The sequence below is a fragment of the Anolis sagrei genome, chromosome 2 (genome assembly GCF_037176765.1).
Source record: "Anolis sagrei isolate rAnoSag1 chromosome 2, rAnoSag1.mat, whole genome shotgun sequence".
NCBI lineage: Eukaryota > Metazoa > Chordata > Lepidosauria > Squamata > Dactyloidae > Anolis > Anolis sagrei.
Window position 1 is genome coordinate 140,500,627 of NC_090022.1, and position 26,505 is coordinate 140,527,131.

At 38.2% G+C, this 26,505-nt stretch overlaps 2 protein-coding genes across 3 annotated transcripts in view; both read left to right on the forward strand.

Moving 5' to 3' along the window:
* LARP4 (La ribonucleoprotein 4) overlaps window positions 1-15,557 on the forward strand; it is a 39,811-nt gene extending 24,254 nt beyond the window's left edge. The window contains 8 exon segments of the mRNA XM_067463923.1: window positions 1-104; window positions 4,200-4,433; window positions 4,727-4,775; window positions 5,620-5,778; window positions 8,768-8,886; window positions 10,551-10,719; window positions 10,916-11,146; window positions 11,149-15,557. Of these exon segments, the coding sequence (XP_067320024.1) occupies window positions 1-104; window positions 4,200-4,433; window positions 4,727-4,775; window positions 5,620-5,778; window positions 8,768-8,886; window positions 10,551-10,719; window positions 10,916-11,146; window positions 11,149-11,277 (1,194 nt within the window). The 3' untranslated portion in view covers window positions 11,278-15,557.
* Window positions 15,558-20,064: 4,507 nt separating this feature from the next.
* DIP2B (disco interacting protein 2 homolog B) overlaps window positions 20,065-26,505 on the forward strand; it is a 197,061-nt gene continuing 190,620 nt past the window's right edge. The window contains exon 1 of one of the 2 annotated variants that reach the window (XM_060764017.2): window positions 20,065-20,531. In XM_060764017.2, the coding sequence (XP_060620000.1) occupies window positions 20,429-20,531 (103 nt within the window). In that variant the 5' untranslated portion in view covers window positions 20,065-20,428. The remainder of the gene's footprint in view (window positions 20,532-26,505) is intronic. The other variant, XM_060764019.2, reaches the window with a different exon arrangement.

Genomic DNA, 26,505 nt, shown 5'->3' on the forward strand with positions numbered 1-26,505 from the left:
GCTCCATTTCCCAATGGTGGATTTGTTAATGGCTTCAGCTCGCCAGGCTCATACAAGACAAATGCTGCTGCATTGAGTATAAATCGCCCATTCCATAGAAACCGGTACGAAGAGTGTTGATACGAGTTTTAAGACTGTACTGATAGTTATATCTATATAAATAAAAATGTAATGTTTGTTTGTGGGATTAACGTAACTCAAAAACCACTGGATGAATTGACACCAAATTTGGACACAATACACTTATCAGGCCAACAAGTGACCATCACTCATAAAAAGACTGAAAAACACAGCAGAAGAGATTTTAAAATCCCCCAAAAATTACAACGCATGCGCAAAACCACACACACACACAAACACACATATACACAAATATATACACACACATATAAACAAACACAGAACACATGTACACAGATTGGGCCACAACAATGTGTGGCAGGGGGGCGGCTAGTAATAATATAAAATAATAAAACTTTGTTTCTATCCCACACCTATCTCCCCAAGGGGATTCGGGGTGGTTACTTCTACTTGTGTCTTGATAACTTATCTAATGAAAGTCCTTGTAAAAAAACGCTTCAGGATTAGCAGACCTTGAATTCTTAGCAAAAATTGGTTATCTGTTTCTTGAAGTCATTCACATCATACCTTTAAAGTCTTAATTTTTTTTGCTTTCTTAGCAAGCAGTATTTAATGTGAGCTTAAATTCCATTGTTTTTCTTAATTCTCACTACCTATTTTTTGATTTACTGAAAAAATAGCTAGAATGGATAAGATTTTATATTACTAATCTTACTGTATTTGTAAATAAAGATTATTCTTTTTATCATCTGCCAAAACATCATCAAAATATCTGGAACACTGTTTCAGTTGTCTTCACAGACATTTTTTAAAGAGAATATAAGATTAAATATAAAATCAAAAATCAGATTTTATACTATTTGTAAGACCTAGTGACAGAGATTACATGGTAACTATGCTTTTTTTGAGCCATGGAGGTGAACTCCTCCTCCCCCCCCCCCCCCGGCTTTTATTCTGGCCTACAAAAGAAAGATAAAAGAGTAAAAGAGCCTCTATTACTGCAGTATTACCATGCAAGATACTGCAGGGAATGACAGCCAAGGCCAATGCCTGTATCTTTACAAATTCTCCAATGAAGGCCTAGAAACAAGGCTCCTTTTCTTCTTAGTGTTAAATTACTGTAGATGATGGCATCATCTTTGCATATATAAAAAGGCTTTTCCAGAAGAAAAAGTTTAATTCGCAAATGTATTGCATCTTTGTGATTCATTCACTAAATTAATCTCAGTTCTGACATAGCAGTAAAGATTTACACACTGATAAAGCCATTCACAACAAAAATTCCAGTAAACAGGTAGAACTTTTAATTACGGATTCTTTTCCACTGGCTGCCTCTGTACATATTTGAATGAGGCTAAAGTTCATGGCTAACAGTCAGTATGCCTAACATACGATGGACTATGAAACTATAGCTTTAGCAGCTGAAAGAAATCTGCAAAGTTGTTTCATTTCAGCTAGACCTTAAATGGTATATACCACCTTATTCAGGAATTTTTCTCCCAGAAACTCTTAAGAAATCTGGCCAAGATCAATTTGTGTAAACTGAATTCTCTTGGTGTGAAGTGAAGATGTGGAACCAATTATACATGTGGAAGTGTTAAACAGAGGTTTAGTACATGCAAACATGTACAGATATTACAGTGAAATGCAATATTCGGTGGGTGGATACTCCCTTGTGTATTGGGATTTTTTTCTTCCCTTTTGTGTTTTTTTAATTTATTCCATTGTTTATTTTTTTTATTCCTTACAGTTTAAAACTGTATGGTAATATTAAAATAAATTTTAATATTATCTTACATTTTTATAGTATTGGTTTCCAAGCATTTGGGAAATATTTGTTCCCTAATAGCAATTTGCACTTACCTTCCAGTTTTACATTCCCACCAATGTGTGTGTTGTCAATTAGAGGAAAACCAAAAATGATGGCATTTGTAATTTTTAGCAACACAAACATTTTATGAAAAGAGAAAGTTCCATATCTTTCAGCAGTTTGCAGAACCACATTATGGAAGAGAGTTACTTTACGAAACATGAAATAGTTGCGCAGTTTTAATTTTCCAGCTGGATTGTAAGCATTAGCCAATTAGATTCATGCTGCACATTAGCGATTATAGGTTTGGGATTTCAAGCTTGACACTCGTACCCTGAAAGTTAACTTTCAGTGATCTGTATTCCTGTTTAATAATTACAACTTTTTAGTCCTGTTTTTGTCCTGAATTGGCAAATGGTTAATTCCATAATTGCCAGTGAAACTTGCATTGCAATGTGATATAAAGAGTCTTTCTGTTTCCTTTAATGGGTTATTTTTCACAAGATAAAGTTATTGAAACAGCTTTGTGAAATCGTACAGCATTCAGTATCCTTTTGTGAATTAGTTTGAAACGTCACACAGGACTTTGAAAGTAAACTTGAAACAGAAGGGTTGGATTAGTAAGAACTGGGATGCTTCCTCCTGCAGAAAAAAAGAACTACCAGCTGCTTGTTAAATCTCTCTTGGATATAGAAAAAGTCTTATTAAATTATTGTGACTAACACATGTGCACCATTTGAGATGAAATCAGTTTAATAGAGATCATGGTTTTCTGCCAACAAATGTTTTCATTAATAGTTGGCTTTATTTTAATAAAAGTTAACACGTGTATTGCAGTTTAAGCTTTTATAGTAAACCTCATCTGATGTAGGTTATAATCTGTAGAATCTTAAGATGTAGTATATCCATTATTCACAAAAGTCTTGTATTTGTGTTGTAACAACTGCCTCTTTAAAAATGCTTAACATGAGACTTGAACACAAAGCAGTGAATTTAGATTACAAGAATTGAGATCCCACCTAAATATTAGGAAGAGGCATGTTTTGTTTTGTTTTTTACTGATAAAGCCATTGTGCTAGAATAGGAGAGTAGTGGACACTCTATCCTTCAACGTTTTTAAAGGAGTGCTTCAGGAGTGCTTTAGTTTTGTTCTCCTGTATGGCAGGGGGCTGGAGTTGAAGATCCCTGTGATCCCTTTTACCTTGATTCATCTAGTACATGCGTGGGCAAACTTTGTCCCTCCAGGTGTTTTGGACTTCAACTCTCATAATTTCTAACAGTCGATACGAATTGTGGGAGTTGGAGTCCAAAACACTTGGAGGGCCAAAGTTTGCCCATGCCTGATCTAGTACATCAACCCAACAAAATGGCTTGATGCGGTGTATTCACTCGAACCTGTGTAAAAATGCTACTTTACTTTAAATTGCCCTGTTGTTTAATGCTGAATAATCATAATTGTTTTGGAGATAGCAAATCATGGCATCTGGAATTTGATAATAAAACCAGCAGTTGCAGTATGAAAAACACAGTGTAGGTGCTGACCTGTTACCTGATTGTGCAAACTTTTAAGTTTGCTACTGTTTTGCTATCATTTCCTGAACAATGTGTTCTGAAGTGGCCGTTATGGGCATTCATATTGAAACTGAGTGAGTGACATATGTTGAAATGGAATAGTGGTCTCCTAATATAGGTATTCAATTACCTCGCCACCACATATTAAATATTTTTAAAATAAGCCCTGTATTTAGTTTTTGGTGAGAAAGCGATGGGAAACTGGAATAAGGTGGAGGAAATCGGACACTCTATCCTTTCGATAAAGCTAAAGAGGTAAGAGGAGATATTTGATATACATATAGAACATGAACATCTGAGACTGTTTAGCTATCTTTTTCTTTTGATGTCTCTTGTCTAAATAGCATGTTATAGAACTCTGCGAGTTATGTGCAACTATTTCCTAATTGATGTTAAAGCTTGGCATCTCTGACCCATCAAAACATTTGTGGAAAGAAAAATGGCATCAGCAAAGTTCCGGCAACCTTGCATCAACATTTTTTATGGACATTGCAAAACCTAGTTACTTTGTGACCTGCACAAAGTGAGATATATTGTACAAGTGAGATAAAGTTTTATTTCAATTTATAATTGCAGTATTTTTGAAAAACGCAGATTTATATATTCGCAGTAAGTACAAAAATCTGATTATGGTAGTTAAAAGAGTTGTTTGATAGGGCTGGTTAAGCTTTGTTGTGGAAGCCTGTGTTTATGCTGTTACTGTACTCTTCACATTCCTCAATTTTCTCTCATCCAGTATGAAGCCTCATTTTCGACTGCCGAGCAACTCTGAACACTCGGTGGAAATAACATCTGCTGTCAGCACTGTGTCAGTAGGAGATGGACATTTGCACAGAGCTAACTCAAGGAATTTTCAGACAGATCGGCAAGCTCCTACATTATCAGGAAATCAAGAACAAAGCTATTCATTGAAGGATTCTTCTGTCACTCAGATAGATCAGAATGGTGATTATGGCATGGGCAGGGGCAGGTAAGGAGCAAAGACTTCAAATATGTGTTTTGTTATTTCCTCCAGTCAGTTGAAACTGTTTACAGACAAATTGATCACCCGGCATTTCTACTACAAGCCATTCTTTAATCTGATGCCTTGTATGCAAAGTATGCTATATCACTCTGCTGTATTACTTTTCTTAAGTAGGTTAGTTTCTGTAAAATGTAAGGAAGAAGAAAATCACATATGTAACTCCTGACAACTTCAGCACAATTTTCAATATTGGAATTATAAGAAAATGTTCATGGAAGCTCTTCTTCACTAATTTGCAGGAGGAACATTTTCAGAGGAAGAAGGAGAAGAGAAGATGACAGACTTTCAGTAAGTATTTTTTGGGTTTTACCGTAAGTAATGTTTGTAAAAAAAATCCTTTTCACAGCATCTCGTGTGGCATGAAAATGGTACCTTGGACCATGTCCTGCTTATTCCCCACCACTGAGTAATACTAATAGTTATTTTTTTGGCTGAAAAAGGAGTGTTTTTTTTTTAAAAAAAAAATCAGTGTATTGCTGATTTGCATACAGTGTAGCCAGCAGAGGGAGGCCAGCTTCCCCACTGTAAACAGTCTAGTTAGCTCAGGGAAGACTCCAGGCTTCCCTTTTCATGTGACTTGCTGCACTCTACAAACAACAGCTTTGCCTGCTCCCCAATCACACAGTATTGTCACCCTCTTCAACCCAGTACTTTCAGCCCAAGGGAAGAGCCGTAAGGGGTGTGTGAAGCTGTTGTTTGTACTATGCAGCAATTCACAGGAAGAAGGAAGTGTTAGCTAGACCATTTACAATGAGGAAGCTGTCTTCTTTTGCAGGCGACACTACATACAGATGATCTGCCAGCAGTACTTTGATGTACTGCTGGCAGATACATCAATGAGGCTGCAATGATTATGCAAAGAAAGGAAAAATACCAACTTTTTTTGGGGGGGGGGGAAGGATGTGTGACTGTTATATGGTGGTGACCGGTACACAATGAAATACAGGTATTTTTTCTTATTCTGTTTGATAACATTTAATATCCATCAACACAGTGCTATTTAATTACTACTAAAGATGGTAGAAATTATCATATGCCTTAGTGCTAACTTTGATAATTTTGTCTAATAATGGGACATGAGAGCAATATGCTATTACTTTGTAATACGCTAACACACTCCTTTTTCTTGTAGCGACCTCAGCCTTCAGTTGAAGCCAAGACTTTGACACCAAAGTTTGACTTACTTGCCTCGAATTTCCCTCCCTTGCCTGGAAGTATGATAAAAACACAAGGAGACCCAGTCTTGGAGAACAGAATGTCAGACATCGTTAAAGGAATAAGTAAAGAAAAGGTACCTATATTTAACTGCTTTCCACTTTTTTTCTTAGTCTGACATGAAGGAATGAAAACAACTAGCAAGACATTTTAAGGTTCCATTAGAATTATTGGAACTAGACATTGGTTGTTTATGTATATTCTTTTGGACATAACAATTATGAAAATGCCATTGTAAAATAACCTGAGTAAAGTGGGAAGATTGATAACTTCCTCTCAGCAATAGTTAACAGTAATGTGTATGTTATAGGTTCGAGAAATCTTTGACTCTGAAGATATAGGTGCTTATACAGTTTGCAGAAGACACTACATTGGTTGGAATAATGCTGCAGTATGTTAGCTATGATGCCATAACTTTTGCAGCCAAAGCATACTGCTGTGGGGAGCCATTAATTGTGGCTTGAGCATTGTGAGGTAGACCAGAAGACCACATTCGTGAATATACTTTTTATCGGTAAATTACTTTTGGGAGGGAAGATACTACCAACTATACAAAATAATAAAAAAGAGAAAGAAAATACTACAGGAATGACATAACACTTTCAAGAAAAATGTAATGTAGATCCATGTATTAACGTAATAGATCAGTTATAGGACCCATTGTGTAATAAGACCTCCAGCATGATTCTATGGTCAAATTACAGTCGAACCTTTATGTTATTCAAAACTCTTTATACATAACTGAATCCACCTTTAATGAGTTTTTGTAATAAGTGGGCCAAATATAGCCACATTAGAAGGAATAGCATTAGAAGAAGTACATCCTTTCAGTGAGATAAATATCTGGATTTATTTGCAATTCTTCACAATCCCCCAAAACAAATGAGGATTACAGTGTAGTCTTAGACTTGAAAAAAAATCAGTGGATTTGTTCATTATTGGACATTTTGGAGATGTCCTGCTGTCTATACATTTGCAAGAAGTATATTTGCATGTTCCCATTATTATTTTATCGTGTCATGTTCCCATGAATCTATTATACAGATAATTTCTTCATTTAAAATAACAGCCATCATTACCAATTTAGAGTTTTTCCTTTTGGCCTGGCGTCACCTCCAAGGATTGTTATCAAAGTGTTAGTTTCATTAATACCATACTTGAGATGGAAAGAAGTTCGTTTGTTTTCATATTTGGATGACATTTTGGTGTAGTCTGAGAATCAAGCAAAAAGTCAGATCTCAGGAGAATGTTGTAGTGTCTAGAACAGGTTTGCATAATTTAGCGCTTGTAAAGGGCCAACATTAAAAAAGTCTTCTGTTGGCTACTCCTCCCTGATCAGGAAGGCTGGCATGCAAAGGTCCGATTAGCGAAAGGGAAGCCCAGCCCTGGCTGCAGGCCACAGGGAAACTTTGCTGTGCAGACTGGACTAGAGAGTAATTAATTTGTGATTAACTACAAGAAAAATCATCTGAAGACAAAAAGGATCTTATCTAATTAGTCTTCAGGTAGATACAGAAAAGGTTGAATTTTCCTATTAGAGTTAAAATAAATCAGATATTTTCAGAGGAGGAAAGTAAATGTAATGCACTTAGCAAGAGTATTTGGAGTATTGACATCAATCACCCAATTAATTCCATGGATGACATTTCCTACTGCTGCAATTTTTCTTAAGATCACATCAATTAAAAAAAGTATCATTCAGTTATATTGCAGATGATTCTGAAAAAAAAATGGTGGCAGATAAAGGGAAAGTGGCAGTTTCTTTATTCCTCAGCATTCTGTTGATAACAATGGAGCAAGCTTTCATAGATAGAGGGCTCATTGGAATGGCCACACTGCTCAGGGTCAATGATTTGTATTGGAGAAAGGTTTTGTTTTGTTTGTTAGAGATTAAGGTTTTCAGGTTAGCATTAATTCATTTTTTCCTGGCGATTTTGAACCAGCACAAGGTGTTTCAAGAAGATGGACCCAAATTGAAATCATCGTATCTCTACAATCATGAATGTTTAATTCATTTTTGCCACTTGAAAAAATGGAGTATAGAGTTTCAAATGATTACTACTAGATGCCCCTCTCTGCACACAAACAACCCCCATAGCCTCTTATCATTCATAAGGTGGCAGCCCCGCAACATAAGACCTAATGAGATATTTTTCCATTTGTGGCATTTTTAGATTTGATTCTGTCTCAAAATGGGTAGAAAACCTGATAATTCATTAATCAATTTATAACTTTTGGTGTAATTGTAACATGCTGCCATTGTAAAATAAACTGCTTTGGAAATTGAGTCCTTTATTTTGAAATATCATGGATATGATGTAGTAATTGTGGCTCAATCTATTTATACTAAGTTTCTTGGCCCGGTTATTTGATTCTAAGTCTTATTGTATTCCTTTTGCAAAATGGACTATGGCATAGAAAAATGTAGGATCAAAAGAGTGGTTTTGTGTTTTGAGACTCAAGCTCCACCTCTGCATTGTATTAAAGTTACTTTCCCTTTAGCCTCAATACTTTGCCAGCAGAAAATGTTTATGGGCTGGTCATACCCACTATGATATCAAATGACACTGTCCCAAAATTCCAAATGTGCCTATTGGCTCCAGAAAGGTAGGGTTCCCTGTTAGTATTTCTTACAGACTGGTGGGAACTGTCAGACAGCATGCATAAGCACAAATGTCTTCTCAGTTATACACCAGAATTTTCAGCAAGTGTTTCTGCAAACAGTCCAACTCTGTTAGGAAGGATGCTACGTATAGAAGGCCCAGGTCTAGTCTAAATTCCTATGTGAGGAATGTAGGTGGGGATTGTTTCCTTTCTGCTGTGGCTAGTGTTGGTCTCCTTGATTGGCTTTGTGCCCATACATTCTTTCTGTTTCTGGGTATTGGGTTATTGTAGAAAGGTACAATTGCTTTTACCAAATTCTAGAGAAGTGCCATGCTGTACTTGTTTTTAGTGCACTCTGTCTACGTGTGTTTGTATACCAGTTGTAACCAACTTGCTGCTCCTTATGCTCCTGTTCTCTTGTATCCTGCATTTAAATCTCCTCTCTTCTTTCCTACATCCAGGAAAACAAAGAGTTGACAGTCAGTTCTTTAACATCTACTCAGGAAGAACATGGGCAAAGCACTGTTCACCCTGTTGTGAGTGCCAGTTCTCCCTGTGAGATTGATATTCCTGGATTAAGGTATGTCGAAAGTGTTTACACTTTAAAGCAATAGCTTTTCAAGTGAAATGCAATTACATTTCCCTTTAGCCATAATGTACTAGTATTTTCTGTCAGTGATCTTTTGAAAGTGATTTATTATTTCAGGCTGAGTATCCCTTTTCCAAAACGCTTGGGACCAGAAGTGTTTTGAATTTCAGATTTTTTTCAAATTCTGGAATACCTGTATTTCATGTTTAGACAAGTATAAGCATGAAATGCATTTATGTTTCATGTACACTTTATGCACATACCAATATTTTTGCATATCTTAAGCCATGAGAAAGCAAAGGTATCACTTTTTCAAACACCCATGTGGACAATTTTGGAGGATTTTGGATTTCAAAATTCCAGATAAGAGATCCTCAACCTGCCCTGAAAAAGCCTAATAGAAAATCAGATTATCATAAAACTTGAAGCTAGTCAAGTCAGGACTATGAGACCTTCTTCCCATCATAGTAAATTGTGACACAGGAAAAATAGGATATTTTTGGTAGCACTGATCAGGGTAACTGTTCAGAGCTGAAAACTTGGAAGTGACTTGGTAAAAGCTATTACGATACTTACCTTTAGAGTATGCAAAGGGACATTTCCTGCATAGTTCTAAATTCTTTGACTAGTTCAAATTTTAAGCCCTGAGTGGAATCTAGTCAAGAGCTATAGCTAACACATCTCTTAATCAAATAAAAGAACCAAAATCAACAGTACAAAAGTCTAGTGAGCATGAGCATATGGAATATATAAGTAGTACCATTGCACATAATCATTATTTAAAACTTACTGAAATTTCTCAGTAGTGAAGGATGATGTGATGATGATGATGATGATACAGGTCACTGCTCCCTTTTCTACAGAGCAGCCTTTGAGCTACCCTTTTGAATAGAGGTTTACATTTTTAGAAGTCTTCATTTCTTCTGTTTCGTAATTCATTAATGGAAACCAAATTTCATCACTTTTCTTTTAGCTTTGTATTCATAGTGAAATCAGGGCCATTGGATATGTCCTGATTAGTCCTAATTTGATAGTATGCAAACTCTCCTTCTACCTGAAAACAATAAGCAGAACAGGGGACTCTAACATTATCATTTCCTTTGGATCTTTTCGTCCATCTTTGCCCAATGAAACTAATGATGATTTCAAAAGCTTTCCCAGATAATTTTGTACCTTCTCATCCCAAAATATTTCAGGTTGAGCATCACTTTTCAAATTTTACCCAGAATACTCTAAAATCTAAATTATCCACATAGGTGGCTGAGATACTTGCATCTTTCATTTCTAATGGTTCCGTTGACACAAACTTTGCTTCATGTGCAAAATTATTGAAATGTTGTGCAAAACTATCTTCAGGCTATGTCTATAAGATATATATGAAACACAAATTAATTTGATCTTTGATCTTTTATCTCATCTCCAATATAACTTATTATATGCATTAAGGCAAATACAAGTATTCAATTAAAAAAAACAAATCTCAAACTCGAATATTTTGGATAAGTGATGCTCAACCTATGGCACAGTACACGTTTGCAAAAAGTATGTTGATGATCTAAAAGCTGATTGATGCCTGAAAATGCAAAGTTTATATCATTACGGCATTTGTTTTTTTTGTGTATGATATAACATAGTATTCTTGTTGGATTTGCCAGTGCCACTCAGCTAGACAAGAAGCTAGAAGAGGTCCAGGTGCAGAAAGAAGCTGCAAGCCAGACTTCCCCACCTTCCTCTGTATGTCCCCTCAGTACTGTAAAATCACCTAGAACAAACATCACTTCCTCCACAACTGGTGCAAACACAATGCCTACTTTAACAGTACAGGTGAGGGCATATATTTTCAGCACACTTTTCATAAACTATGGAAGGATACCATGTACATGTAACAAAATATTCAAACTTTTGGGAGGTGGGAAGAGAAAGAAAAATCCTTAATTTTACTTATGAATATTTATTAACATGTTGCCATTGATTTTATTTCTTGTTAATCTAAAATCACTGTGTTTTATAACCCAAAAAGGAACCCAGGAAACTCAGTTATGCTGAAGTCTGCCAGAAACCCCCAAAAGAAACGGCTCCAGTTCCAGTTCAGCCACTTAGGGAGCTGCGTACCAACGTTACTTCGCCTGCCAAAACAGAAGAAAATGGCACCCATGAAAAAACTGGAGAGAAGACACATGAGAAACCTGAAGGGCGGGTGAAAGACTTTGTTGCCTTCAGGGGCAGTGGGCCTCCTAAGGGGGGACCTGCAGGAAAAATCAGGGAACAGAGGCGCCAGTGTGGACGCAGGCCTTCTCCTCAGGGAGCGCCTCGGCGTGTTGGCAAGGAACAGTATGTGCCACCCCGATCACCAAAGGAAAACTGATCATTTTTTTAATTTAATCATAACTATGGACTAAAGAACAGTAGAGGAAAAGCTGGCCAGCTGAGAGAAATGTAATAAATGTGGGAAAGTGGGGCACAGAACCGAAGAGCACAGGGTTTGCAATGTGTGAGAGAGGTTGGAGGGGTCCCAATATTCATCTCGAAGTGACATAAAATGCTGGAGGAATTGATCAATATAAATATGATAAAGGTTATAATTTTTGTAACTTTTTTTGTTTTTAATTTGCAGCAGTTTCCTGCTCAAACTAGATTATTGTGTTATGAATTAGCTTGTTGAACGTGAGGAACAAATACACACGTTAGCTTGTTCCTCATATCACAATGGGGCAAAATATTTTTTTTGGGAAAAAATTCTGTAAAAATTATAAATTACTTTTTTAAAATCTATTTAATGTATGGCCTGTAAGATGATGTGTATGCCATTTATGGCCTTGCATTACAAATCAGCCCCAAACTGACATGCTTGGTCTGTATGAATGAGTGTAGTCACATACTTGTTATGTCATGATTTAGTCACTGATGATAACTGAATGTACTTCTGTAGTATTTTGTGTTTTGGAGATTTAGTCTGTGACCTTACTAATTTTGGTCAGCTTTTAAAAACTATATGATTTTACTCTGGAGTATACAAACAGCAGGATTAGTAAGAAAGAACTAGTGGGCAAGGTTTTAATTAGTTCTAGCATTTTCTCCTAGTTGTTTTACTTCCTCCCCACTGCTTTAGTATTTTCTCTAATCTTTATTACAGAATTATACACATCTAGTTGGAATGAATGTTCCAGCAGTGGTCCAAGAGAAATACAGGAAGAATGAAAACAGTTTCGTAAATATTCTCTTGGCATCATATTCAATTAACCAAGGCTGTTTGTTGCATATGCTGAATGGTGTAAAAATCATACTGAGTCCACCTGAGTTATGATTTTGCTCCAATACATGAATTGGCCTCTACAGAGTGAATTGCACTGATGTATTGAAAAAATTCTATTCATAAGCACTTCTTTCTATAATAAAAATCAGGTTTTCTTTAGTAGGGAGACTTGGAGAAAAACCCCAATGGGTAAATATGCTCCCACAACTATGAGAGTTATTAGCCTTCGAAATGTTAAGATTAAATGGGAGAGTATTGGAGAGGCCTTTAGCATACCTTTATTTATGGCTGGTAACCATAGCAAATAAGAAAAGAAATAGGAAAATTACAACATGCTAATTTGCCAAAACCTGCATGCTGCGATTGAAGGTTCTGTATAAAGTTTATAGGAACATATATAGCAGCAAAGAAATGTACCTGTTTCTTTAGTTAATAATGAGCATACAAATTTAAATTCATTAGTTGTGAACACTGGAAAATTCAGTTGCGAGATACCACCATACATCTTAGTTTGTATATGCTAGTGATAACTTTAAAATGTCAGTGGCAGATAAACAATTAACTGTGAAAATGTTCATCTTCTGATTTTTCTTAGCCACTTAACCTTTGGCAGTTTCTTATTCAGTAGGCATTCTCTATCAATGGCTTTGAGAACACTCATATCTATTTTTATAAGTATACATATATATATATAGATATATATAAATCAGATTTGTCATTTCTCTAACTTATTATTCAGCTTGGCAATCACCCTTTTTGATTTGATTGAAAAGTGTATATGTACTTAAGCAGTTGATACTCATTTTTTACTAATGTTATTGATCATTATTCATTTTAAACTGTCTATCCTGGGTTTGACAGTCTCTAAATTTACACAATTAATTGATCATGTCTGGAAACACATTCAAACCCACTTTGATTTATTCATGTTATTTTTGATGGACATATTTTCACAAACTGAAAATATTTGAAATGATAAGGACTCTGTAAAATTTATGAAAGACTACTTCAAAAACATTTTAAAAATCTCTACTGCACTTAGAATAGAAAAATGTTGAACTGCTACAGTTATACTGAGAATAGAAGTGCACCGTGTCATTGCAAACTCAGTATGTATTTAAATTTGTAATACCTGTCCTGAAAAAAGAAATTGGGTTGTTAGTGAAAATATGTAGGGTTCTTTTTGAGGGAAAGCTAGTGAATATAAGTTGGCAATCAGAGTGTAGGAAATCTGACCCTGTGGATTTGTCCATATTTGAATGGAATCTAGTATTCAGAAGCAGATGAAAATTAAATATAATTCTTTGGTTTATTGGATTCTGAAACAAGTATGGCTCACAACTGTGAGATTTAAAAACTTGACAATTGGAAGGGATGTTATTATGCATCCTGTATGTATGTATGTGTGTGTGTGTGTGTGTGTGTGTGCACGCTTCCCACAGTGGGTATATGGCTCTTGTGCAATGTATGTGTAAGTGTGTGAACAGCTTTTTCCTATGTAAAAATTACTAGCCTGGTGGGACTCACTATAACCTAAATATTTGATAATTTTCTCTTCAACTAACATAGCATCCTCTTCTGCCCCTCATTTGCTACATAGATGTCTGATAGGTTTAGAGGGAAAAACAATGCAATTACTGAAAAGAGGGAGAGCAATGCTGTATGCTCTTAACATCTGCATTTTCATGTTAACTTCTGTGTTTATTGCATGGTTAAATACATATCTGGGCTGGCTATTGCTCTTGTTCATTCACAGCAGTGTCTTGGATTTCCATCAATCAGTCTTTCCATTTTTTTAAAATGAGAGAATACATTCAGAATCTAATCCACTGTTATGACAGTTCTGTTTGATTGTAAGAACATGCAGTGTGGTAGTGCTTGGGGTTTTTGTGTGTATCCTTTACATTCAAACATAAACTAATAAGTTATTGTTCCTACAGCTGATGGCAAGTTGAGGCACTGAAGTCCTTGTCCTCTGTGGACTAGAAACAGCATTGGATGAATGTAAAAATACACCAGTATAGCCTGTACTGGTAAACATAACCAAAATGATCATTTTCATTGTGTAAATATTGGTTCAGCAGAGTGAAAGCTGATCCTTAAAACTATCAAAACTGTCCATCAACCAAGGGAACTTCCATGTTTTCCAAAACTGGATGTACATGCCTCTTATTCTTGAAAGTTTTGCTAAAGAACAAGGATGACATTTTTCTTTTGTATTCAGAGCTATTGTTGGCTGGTGAATTCATGAGAGTGTTTCCTTAATAGCTGGAATCCTGGTCCCCCCTTTTCTTTGTTTCCTGTCGTAGTCAGGGATGTGGTTTTAGCAGTAAGCTAAAAAAAACCTCCACATTACTGAACAGAAGAAAACTAAGATGGAACAGGCAGATAAGTAGCAATTAAGTGACTTAAGCAACGCTTTACTGTAGTTTAAATAGCTATGGCCTTACTACTTCATCAACATCAGCTAAATGTCTGAATATATCCACTCTTTTTACTGTTACTCATGTGAATATACACAAGTGGAAAAGATACCTGCTACGTGTGTACAGATTATTTTAAATTTGTAAAATGCAGCATTGTATACAGACAAAATGCAACAGAAATGCACTTGGGGATGGGGATTGCTTAAACTTTTGTAAATTGTTGATTACAACAGATATGCAATAGATTTCTTTTAATTTTTGATAATTACTTCTGAAACATGAGATTGTTACCATCAATCTTTAATGATCTATCATGCTCTTATGTGTGAGTGAGAGAGAGACTGAAACCAGAGTAAGTGTAGGTATTATGTAGTGTGGGTTTCCTTTAGGATGGTACATTTGATTCCCACTCTGTTCTCTTTTTTTTTCTTTGAATGAAGGTTGATTGAGTCTTGAGCCCTGGACCCTGGAAGATCCAATGAAGTGTAATTAATGTTAATTTAGGAAAATCAAAATGGGAACTGTTCAGACCTCAGACTAACCAATAATAACATTTACCAATTTGTGTAATAGCTAGAGGGTTGTTTTTTTTTTAAAAGAATTCAGTCATGGATAAAAAATTTCCCCTGCAGGATACTTCAAAAGAAAAGTGGTTAGTGAGCAAACAGCACCCAATTTAAAAATATTCAGCTATGTTCCTTCCCGGAAGAATTTGAGTCACCTGACATTTACAATCACACTTTTCAAAGTTACAGGGCTCCGGTGAAATAATTCATATAAATACTGTCTTGCTTCTCTAATTTGACAATTTGGTTTATTTCTGTCATCACAGCTGTCTAAAATAACAAAAATGTGTAAAATAGATTCATGCTTAACTGTTCAAATTATTCATGTAATTTGTATTTGTTTTTGACATTGCCAAGGTGCTATGGGAAATGGAAATAACAATTAGAAGGAAACAATAAAAGCCACCTTTAAAAATATTTTTGTCCAGATACAAAATGACTTGATGTGCCAAATGCATGACCAAAGGTGTCAAATGCATGCCCAAATCTTAATTGATTTTTGTGGATATAAGTTGGAAGTATGTATGTGAAGTTTCGAGAATCTCTATTGCCATTGCCACTGAGTCAAGATATTTTTGAACCCTGCCACTTCCTACTTGTATTTTGTGTAAGAAAAGGCCAGAGGCCCCCATCTCTGATTGGATTTCCAAGTTGGCAGCTTTTGTATATGCCACATGGATTACTTAACTCCATGGGCCTGATACCTAATGTGCAGTTCTGTTACTTGTGTATATTTCTTCGTACAGCACATCAATTGGGGCCCTGATTTGGAGTGAAAGACTGCTGCAGAGGAGTGAGGGATTTTAATGATTCACCATGGTCTGTTTTAATTCTGAAAATGGCTGTTGTACAGTGAACACAATTCGCTTGTGGGAAGAAACCAAGGAAAGTTAAATTTTCCTCACCAAACACACATGGATTTGCTTCATACTACTGCATCAATAATGTGAAAAATTCAAACAAAATCAGACATAAACTGGTGGTAAATGTATGGATTTCCTCAAGGAACATTCCCCAGAACTACAGGAGATACTTGTGGCATGTAACATTCTGTAAATTCAAACCTGGATTGTAAGAGAGAGCACTCTCTCATCATTGAATAAGATACTCATAGTAAACTGAATCAATGTTCAGCAAGGGACACTTCTGCCTTTTCAGCTGTTGTCAAGTTCTGAAATTGCCTCAGCCCTCATCCAAATACCTTAGATTTAGTGATTATGGGAGAAGGCTGTCTTTTTTCCTATAGTGTAGCTTATAGCGTACTGGTTAATATGTGAAGGTAGTCTTTAAGTGCAAAGTAATGCCATTACCCCAACTGCACATTTTGTTCTGTTAACAAGTTGCTTTTGATTGTCATGACCCTATGAGAAAGAGACTGCCATGATACCAAGGCCATTTATACTACACTATTATAATGCTGTTATTCCACCTTGGGCCTCCTGGTGGCGCAGCAGGTTAAACCGCCTTGTGTAGGTATGTCGTGTTGTGTAAACGTAAGGAGAAACTTGAGTATTTCTAAAACTATAAAGGAAAGGTTTTCATGAAATGTGTCCTCAAACATTTTATTACAATGCATAAAGGGATTGATTTGACCTCCAGTTTGCTAGTAAAACTGAATTACTGTGTTGCAAAACGATGCATGTCTAAAAGTGTGTCAGCAACATGAAATATTTAAAAAGCTGTGGTCTGGATAAAGGTTTGATTTGCTTTCAGATCTATTTGTCTTCTTCGCAGGCCATGGTAACTTTCTGGACTCACAATAGTTATATACATCTTAAACACATGCAAAAGAGAGGTATGCGCACACTATATTGGGAATCAGAGAAACTATGTTTGGATAGAACAAAAGATATAATTAAAACCATGGAAAGACATTGTAGGGAACAATGTCTTAATAAAATATGTTTAAAATTTAGTACCAAACCAAACCATCAATTATATGGATTAAATATAAATTAAAACTACATAGCCATGTTAAGCAAGGTTTTGATATCCCTGATGCTCCTGTGACATCCCCATATAGCACATGGCTAGTTTGAGTATTAAAAAATACTTGTATGCATACAGATTAATAGACTGATTTAGAGCACAGGAAGATGGGCTTAAAGCTAACCTTAAAAACTGGCATAGACACCAAGAACGGGGAAGCCCTGGCCCTTGAGCGCTCTAACTGGAGGTCAGTTGTAACTAGCGGTGCTGTGGAATTTGAAGAGGCACAAATGGAGGGTGAAAGGAAGAAATGTGCCAAGAGAAAGGCATGTCAAGCCAAACCTGACTAGGACCACCTTCCACCTGGAAACCGATGTCCTCATGCGGTTCAAGAATAGGGCTCTACAGTCACCTATGTATCGAATTGCCAAGACACTACACTTGGAAGGCCATCATACTTGGACAACGAGGCATCACCTAAGTAAGTATTCTATTGTTTTAGTGCTAGCCACTAAAACAGGATAACAATAATAATACTTCCTGCATGGCAGAAGGCGGCTGGACTAGATGACCCGGGGGGGGGGGGTCTCTTCCAATTCTATGAGTCTTTTAAAAAAGATGGCTAATGAAAAGACGTGTCTTGCTGGAGCATGCTAGCAATTTATTTAGAGAATAATCACCATGATGAGAACTAGTGCTGGCCATTTTATTTTTTCCTGGGAGTAGTGTCATCTTGTGATGTATCTATCAGGAAAAGTAAAAGAAATAAAATGCATTGTATTACATTATGTAACAAAATTTGAAAAAGTTTTTATTCCCGGTTTAAAAGTATTATTTCCTTCTTTAATCGTGCAGTACTTACTTTGAAAGTCATTGTTATACCCCAGAAACTTCGTTTTTGTGGCTGCCACAACCTATGTTGAATGGGTTGAAACTCGAGATATTATTTGAAAAACTATAGCAAAATGTGCTGCAAGATGTCCCTTCTGCAAAAACAAAGTTTGTGCAGTTTAATAAACCTTTTTTGTGTTTTTATGATAGAACCAATTAGGAAATGATATTTATAACCCAGGAACAAACATAGTGTTATTTTTATTAAGGTTATTCATGTAGTGTGTCAGAGGGCATAGACGCTGGGGAAGGAATGTTGTTCGATCCTTCTTTCACTGCTATGAGAGCGGTAGTTTATTCATTTATTTAGGGGATTTTTATGCCACCTTTCTCCAGGTGGACCCAAGGCGGCTTACATAATCTTTCAAATGTAACATAAAATCAATCTTTAAAATGTAACATAAAACCAGACTGATTGATAACTGGCAAATAGAGGGAGAAAACATGGAGGCAGTGACAGACTGTATTTCTGGGCACAAAGATTACTACAGATGCAGACTGCAACCAGGAAATCAGAAGATATTTACTTCTTGGGAGGAGAGCAATGACCAATCTTGACAAAATAGTGATGAGTAGAAACATTGCACTGGCAACGAAGATCTGCTTAGTCAAAGCAATAGTATTCCTCATAGCAACCTATGGATGCGAGACCTGGGCCATAAGGAAGGCTCAGTGAAGGAAAAGAGAATCTTTTGAACTGTGGTGCTGAAGGAAAATTCTGAGAGTGCCTTGGACTGCAAACAGATCTAACCAGCCCATCCTCCAGGAAATAATGCCCAGCTGCTCACTGGAGAGAAGGCTATTAGAGGCCATGATGAAGTACTTTGGTCACATATTGAGAAGACAGGAAAGCCTGGAGAAGTTAATGATGCTGGGAAAAATGGAAAGAAAAAGGAAGAAGGGCCAACCAAGGATGGTACCCTTGAAGTGATTGGCTTGACCTTGAAGGAGATGGGGGTGGCCACGGCTGACAGGGAGGTCTGGTGTGGGCTGGTCCATGAGGTCACAAAGAGTCGGAAGCGACTGAACAAATAAACAACATAAAATCATCAGCTAAAAACAAATAATAAAATTTCCGAGCATGCGCCACAGCATGTTGTTGTTCATTCATTCAGTCGTCTCCGCCTCTGTGACCTCATGGACCAGCCCACGCCAGAGCTCCCTGTCAGCTATCACCACCCCCAGCTCCTTCAAGGTCAGTCCAGTCACTTCAAGGATGCCATCCATCCATCTTGCCCTTGGTCGGCCCCTCTTCCTTTTTCCTTCCACTTTCCCCAGCATAATTGTCTTCTCTAGGCTTTGCTGTCTCATCATGATGTGGCCAAAGTACTTCAACTTTGTCGCTAGTATCCTTCCCTCCAATGAGCAGTCGGGCTTTATTTCCTGGAGGATGGACTGGTTGGATCTTCTCGCAGTCCAAGGCACTCTCAGAACTTTCCTCCAACACCACAGCTCAAAAGCATCAATCTTCCTTCGCTCAGCCTTCCCTAAGGTCCAGCTCTCACATCCGTAGGTGACTACAGGGAATACCATGACTTTGACTAGGCGGATCTTTGTTGCCAGTCTGATGTCTCTACTCTTTACTATTTTATCAAGACTGGACATTGCTCTCCTCCCAAGAAGTAAGCGTCTTCTGATTTCCTGGCCACAGTCTGCATCTGCAGTGATCTTTGCACCTAGAAATACAGTCTGTCACGGCCTCCACATTTTCTCCCTCTATTTTCCAGTTGTCAATCATTCTTGCGCCACAGCATAATGCATGCTATAAACCAGGCATGGACAAATGTCGGCCCTCCCTCCAGGTGTTTTGGACTAGTCTGTTAGGAATTGTGGGAACTGAAGTCCAAAACACCTGGAGGGAGGGCTGCATTTTGCCCATGTATGCTGTAAACAAAGTTACAATCAATTCAAATTCCCCTTAGGACTGTAAAGTGCTAGGATTCAAATAAGGTTTCCACAGCCTTGAGCCAGAGCAGTCGTAGTGGTGAATGTCCAAAGGCTTCCTTGCATCCTTCCTTCCTTCCTTCATCAGGGAGAAAGGGCGGCCATGACAGGAGCAGATTGCGCAGGCGCGGAGCGGCCTCGAGGGGGCGCTGGAGTCACAGGCGCTCGGCTTGGTCGTCTCCTCTTTATTCTTCGGAGGCGGAGCCTCGCGTGGCCGCCCCGCCCCTCCTTACCACGTGACCTCGTCGGTTAGACTCGCGGCCAGGAGGAGGAGGAAGAGGAGGAGGAGGAGGGCGGCGGCAGCCCTGAAGGGAGGCAGGAAGGCAAGAGAGAAGGATTATGGCTATGGCGGCCGTTGTTCCTGCTGCCACTGCTGCGACGGCTGCTGGTTCGCGTGGCAGGACCCGGAGTCGCCGGCGCTGAGGAGGAGAAGAAGGAAAGAGGAGGAGGAGGAGGAGGAGAAAGGCGCCGCCGCTGCTGCCGCTGCTGAGGAGGAGGAGGAGGAGGCCCGGTCTGTCCCCGCCATGGCTGAGCCTCCAGGCGGGAATGGGGCCGCCTCTCCTCCCGCTGGTCTGCCCCGAGAGGTCCGGGAGCAGCTGGCCGAGCTGGAGCTGGAGCTCTCCGAAGGTGAGGCCCTTCCCCGAATGCAGACCTCGCCGTTTCCCCGAGGCAGGCCTCTCCTCCTCCGCCAGCCCCCTCCTATTCCTTCGGGGTCCATTGGAGCCGGGTTTGGGAGGAAAAGAGGCGCCTCTCGACGCTCTTCCCCTGCAGGCCCAGTCCTGTCTTATCTGGAATAGATAAGGCCATGTTTTTGTCTTGCTTTTGTTGTTATTTGGGATTTTCTATGCGTGCCTGAGGTCTGATTGTATGTGGGAAGCTTAAATGAGAGGTTAAATCTTATGCATGAGGGGGTTAAAGAGGAAAAAGGCTCCTCTCACTCCCCCCGCCCAGATATGTAATGACCTGCTTTCTGTTATTTGCTGGAAGGTCGAATTAGGGCCCTTCCAGACAGGTCCTACATCCCAGGATCTGATCCCAGGTTTTCTGCTTTAGACTGGATTATATGAGTCTGCACTGCCAGGTAATCTGGGATAAACAGAAAACCTGGGATATAGTGCCTGTCTGAAAGGGCCCTAAGAGTTGAAGTCTTCACTATCAGGATGTGTTTATGTTGCTTCCTTACCTTCCCCCCCCCCTTGCAGCATTAATTGACCTCTTTCTCTGTAGGTGCCTGAAATGGAAAGGTTCCCCCTCATTCTGTTCTCATTCACTTTCCTAATGAAGCTGTCTATAAAAAAATGATGATGATGATAATCCCCCGATGGTGCAGTGGGTTAAACTGCTGAAATGCTGAACTAGCTGTCCAAAAGGTCACAGGTTCTAATCTAGGGAGCAGCGTGAACTCCCGCTGTTAGGCCCAGCTTCTGCCAACTAGCATTTCAAAAACATGCAAATGTGACAAGATCAAAAGGTACTGCTTCGGCAAGAAAGTAATGGTCATGCTGGCCCCATGACCTTGGAGGCATCTACTGACAACGCCAGCTCTTCCGCTTAGAAATGGAGAAGAGCACCACCCCCCAGAGTTAGACATGACTAGACTGAATGTCAAAGGGAAACAATTTCCTTTACCAATAACTGCATTGTTGTATCCCACCATCATCTTCCCAAAGGGATTTGGGTCGGCTTACATGCACCACAAAGTGCCAAAACCAGAACATTGAATAAAACCCAATTTTAAAAATACAGGTGAATAAAATATATAAGCATGTTAAACAACAACTTAAAACGCAATTAAAACAGTGCTCCTCAACCAATGGTGGTAAGCTACTGTAAAAATGGCTACACTATAAATGATTGGACAGGGAATTGGATAAGTGCAAAGCTGTAACCATGTGATAAATTGCAAGACTGCTTAACAATTGCATAGATCAGCTAGGCCTACTCACTGCCTTGCAAATGGCCTTACTTGCTGCTGCTTTTTTCTGCCATCTTTCATTCCACATGAGTTGGCAGCTACTGCCTTGTCGCTTCCTCCAACTTCAGGGCGGAAGCAGGAGCTGTGAGCTTCTCTTTGAGCTGATGGATAGATAGGTTTTGGTTTTGCTTTCCTTGTTCTTGGTGTAAAGTGCCACATGTTTCCATACAAAGCTGAGATCATTGCGCCCCAGGTCTTCACTCACATTGCCTGTCTGGGCGCATCCAGGTGGGATTTTGAGCTCAGCAATGATCTGATTCCCTCAGGTTAGGGTACATCAGTGCTTGATCATATCCTTGAAGGTCAGTGTTCCTTTGGCTGTCGCATGTGGGGGGTTGACAGTTCACACCTAGAGAGTCCAAACCTATGTCTTTCTTTCCTGGAAACTTTCCAAGACTGGGTTGCTGTGAGTTTTTGGGCTGTATGGCCCCGTTCCATGTCTCCTGACGTTTCAGCCACATTATGGCAGGTTGTGAGGATGTCTGCCATAGATGTGGGTGAAATGTGAGGAAAGAATGCTTCTAAAATATCGCCATACATCCTGAAAACTCACAGCAACCCAGTGATTCAGGCCATGAAAGCCTTCGACAACACATTCTCCAAAGACTGACAGTTGATGGTCAGCGTCCCAGCCCCATATACAGCATCAATGCTGTAGGTCATTTTATTATCCAAATCCACTTCCTCATGCACTCATTTGTTCATGAACTACTTTACAGTGTACATTTTCACCATTTGGCCTGAACATATTTAAATTCTTCTGACCCTGGAGAAGTAGTTCAAAGTATATCTTAAAGGTGGTAGTAAATTTTGCCCTGTTCATATGCCTCCAGGTCATTTGCCAAGGAACAGCTGTCTTTTCAAATATATTTACGGAGAAGAAAGTGATTTAATACTAATTTTTTTTGTTACCTTTTATATCATGTAAATATACTAATTCTGGTGTGTTCAGTGGACAATTTCCCCAAGTTTCTCTCTTGAAAAAAAATTAAAATCCACAAGAAGACAGCAAGTAAAGTAGGAAATTGTCCACTGAACACATCAGAATTAGTATATGTGAGTGTGGAATTTGAGATAACAATGTAGAGTGGGGGGTTATAATGTGTTTTCCATATGACCTTTGCAAACTGCTGCATGCAGCTGTCATCTGTTAAGATAAAGTTCCTGTTTATGCTGAAAACAAAACCATAAGCTGTGTTTGAGCCATGAACGCACACTTCCTCTCTTCTATGGTTTCTTTTAAAAAAAGTCTCCAAGTTAAATTTTCCGCAAGTTGACTCTTAAGATATTGTCCTCAGTCATCTTGAAAATGACAGAAAATGAACCCAGTGGTTGGCTTTTTATGGAACAGGAGAAGTTGTGTGCCGAAGGTGAGGATGGAATGGAAATTCATTGGAGAGAGAATAGAAGCTCATTCTTATTAGGAATTTATTCCTGGTTTGTGTTAGAGATACCATATATGGGAAGTTTAACAAAATTGTAGAGAACTCCTATCAGTGTGTATCCTTACTTTTTATCGTTACTTCAGAAGAAAAACATTCTGTGACCAGGGATAAGTAGTCTGGTTGTGCTGTCTTGAAGCCCAAGAAAATACATTAATCTGAATCAATTGCTATCATTAACTCCTGTCAGTTTTGGGGCTTTTGATTACCCTGCAGTATGGAAAATATAGGTTGAAGTGTGTCATTACACAGAATGTAAAATGGCCTCAGTGAGCCATACCTAGCATGTCTGACTGGGATCATATAAATTGGGGTCTGACACAAATGAAAGGCACTAGGTTGGGGAAAACTGGCCTGTAAAGTCCATGAGCTCTCTACAAAGCTCGCTAACTGAAAACTTAGCAGAGAATTGCTTGGCTTCCTGCATGATTTCTTAACAATGTTCTATGAGGACAATTTGAATTATTTCAGCAGTGGTATATAAATGTAGGTTGCAGTAATTATATATATGGATTTATTCAGGAATTATGTCTTATTTCCGCACAGTCAGTTTGTTCTTTATAATTGGAACTACGTTCCCCATGTGGAGGTTAGTCCATCATTCTGCTCACTTCTGCTTTGTAAGGAAGCAGCTAATCTCTTCTTGACACACCCTTGGAATAAATTACTTTGGTAACAGTTAGGTGAACAGGCAATTCAGGAGAAGCAACATATGCATCTGTTAAAAGAGTTGTTGGTACTTGTTTAGTTGCTTATGCTGATTTCTTTAATAAGAATTTAATGTGACATTTGTATTTTTAAAGGTCTTAACTTGTCATCCGAGTACCTTGGCATCCTTAATAGTGCTCACTCTCCATGGTGCTCACTTTGTTGGAGGTTTCTCGCCCTTAAAGATTGTTTTCAGCATGCTAATAAATCAGTTTGCACCATGCATTATTAGATGGAAAACAGTTTAATGCCAATTTGTATTAGTTAGGTTATATCTATAGGAACTTCATGTAAATATTTAGTTTATATCAGGTAGTCCTTTTCCATTTTAGTGAATTTCAACAACATGGAATAATGGAAATGATAGATCTCTTAACATTCTTCTGGTTGAACTCTAAATATCTGGATTTACTGGCACATTCAATTGCTGGGGATTTTTTAAAAATTTCATTTAGCTCTTTAAAACATGTTTGACCTTTTAGTATATGCTGTTTAGTTTTCATGGGAAATCTTGCTTTGTTTATGCAGTGGTGGATCATTATATTCTTTAAGTAGCAGCTCAACACACTGCAGTATTTTTTAAATATAGCCCAGTAAGAATACTAATTTATGATGAAAGTATGTTTACATAAACAATGCATGTGTACTTCTGTGGTGGCCTTTTGCATGTCTGCATATTGGCATTTCTCTGCTGTATTGTCAATCATGTGCTGCTTGTCATTTGTCAATGAACATCATTCTAGTAAATGGAAAAATCTTGCCTGTTTGAGCAGATGTTTATTTCTCTCCTACTAATCTAAGGGATATCTATACTACAGATATAAATTGATTTAATATTAATTTTCCCTATTAAGGAAACTTTGAGGAGTGCTAGTAAAGAATTTCTATGCCCTTTACAGTTTCCAGGATTCTTTTGCAGAAAGATGTGAGAATTAATGTGTGCTAGACCTATTATCAGTTTATAGAATATTCCCATCAATAGATACTTGTCTAGTGATAAATGTAAGTTATGTTTTTGCAACCTTACTCCATTTGGTTTATATGTACACAATTATGTAAAACAAATTGAAATGATTGTGTCACATGTGGCACTTGCATTTGTCCATGGTCCATAAAAGTTCCAACTCCAGACAGAAATGGAAAGGTGCTGAAGGAAAGTCTATGGCAGTGGTTTCCACCTCCCAGGGTTGTCTGGAGATAGATTTCCTTGGGGGTGGTAGGGCAGCTGTGCAAAATGAAGGAGAAAGGTTGGGGATTGCATTCCAGCTTTCCTGTTTGGACAGATTAAAAGGGATCTGGTTTTTTTCATCATCTTGTTTCACCAACAGTTATCTCGCTTCTTTCACTGTGAGGTTATTGTTTGCTTTGTGGGTGTTTCTCCTGAGGGCTTTGAATAGTCTCTGATATGAGCTGCATGTTTCCATTTTATTTCTGAAGGGAAAGGGGTGCTGGAACAACATGGGTGGAAATATTACTGGATCTCCTGGAAAGTGACAACTCTTGGTGCTTCCAGATGAGGCTTTTATGACAAAGCCCCCTGCTCTCAACATACAGGGGATGTCTTTTAGTTTGAATGTGCCCATGCCTGTTTCTGTTTTTTTTTCTTGTTCTTTTCACAAATGATCAGTTGAAGAGGAAAGTATAGATGAGCTCCACATTATCTTCTCACTGTCAGCACTAGAAGAAATCCACCTGGAGACATCACATATGGACGCCATGTTTGCATCTAATGATATTGGTTTGTGAGCAGAATGTCTTGGGAGATTCTCCATATCACACAGTGTAGCATAGTGGTTTCTCAGGATTTTGATCATTCCAGCTTCCATGTTTACATCTTAAACACCGTTCTGCTAGGAAATATGTAAACCTTTTTTTGTTAAGAAAAGTACCAACATGATAAGGAAAAGAGGGGGTCTTTGGGTTGCAGTATTTCATATGTGCTTTTTTGTTTCCTCAGGACCATTTTTATTCTTTGCTTTTCTTTCCAGCAATGGGTATTTGCCAAGATGTTTGAAGTCTTCCATGGTGTCTGTGTTCAGTTGTTTAAGCTGTTTCCTCCTAATGCTCATAACATTGTTTCCATTACTCTTGGATTTCTTGATTGTAGATTTTGGTGGAGAACAGTATTTGTGTGTTGGTAGAATCTGGAGCCTTTGCTTTAGGGCCATACTCACAGTAAACAAGCATTTGTAGGGTCATTTTGCCAGTGGGCAAACACTTGTATCACAAAGACATTTTAATCACGATGGAGCATTTTCAAATTTACAACCATCAATTTCATATGAGGAACCTAGAATAGCTGGCATTGTTTGATTTGGCTTATTTAAACCTGTTGACCCTGTGTGGGTTTGATGCACCAACTGGCTGGATGCATTGCTGATTAACAGTTGCAACATGAAACTTAATGCTTTTTTTAAAAAAAATCTGCTTTGTTTCCCTCTAAGCAGTGGTGAATTAGTGATGCAATTTAATTTTG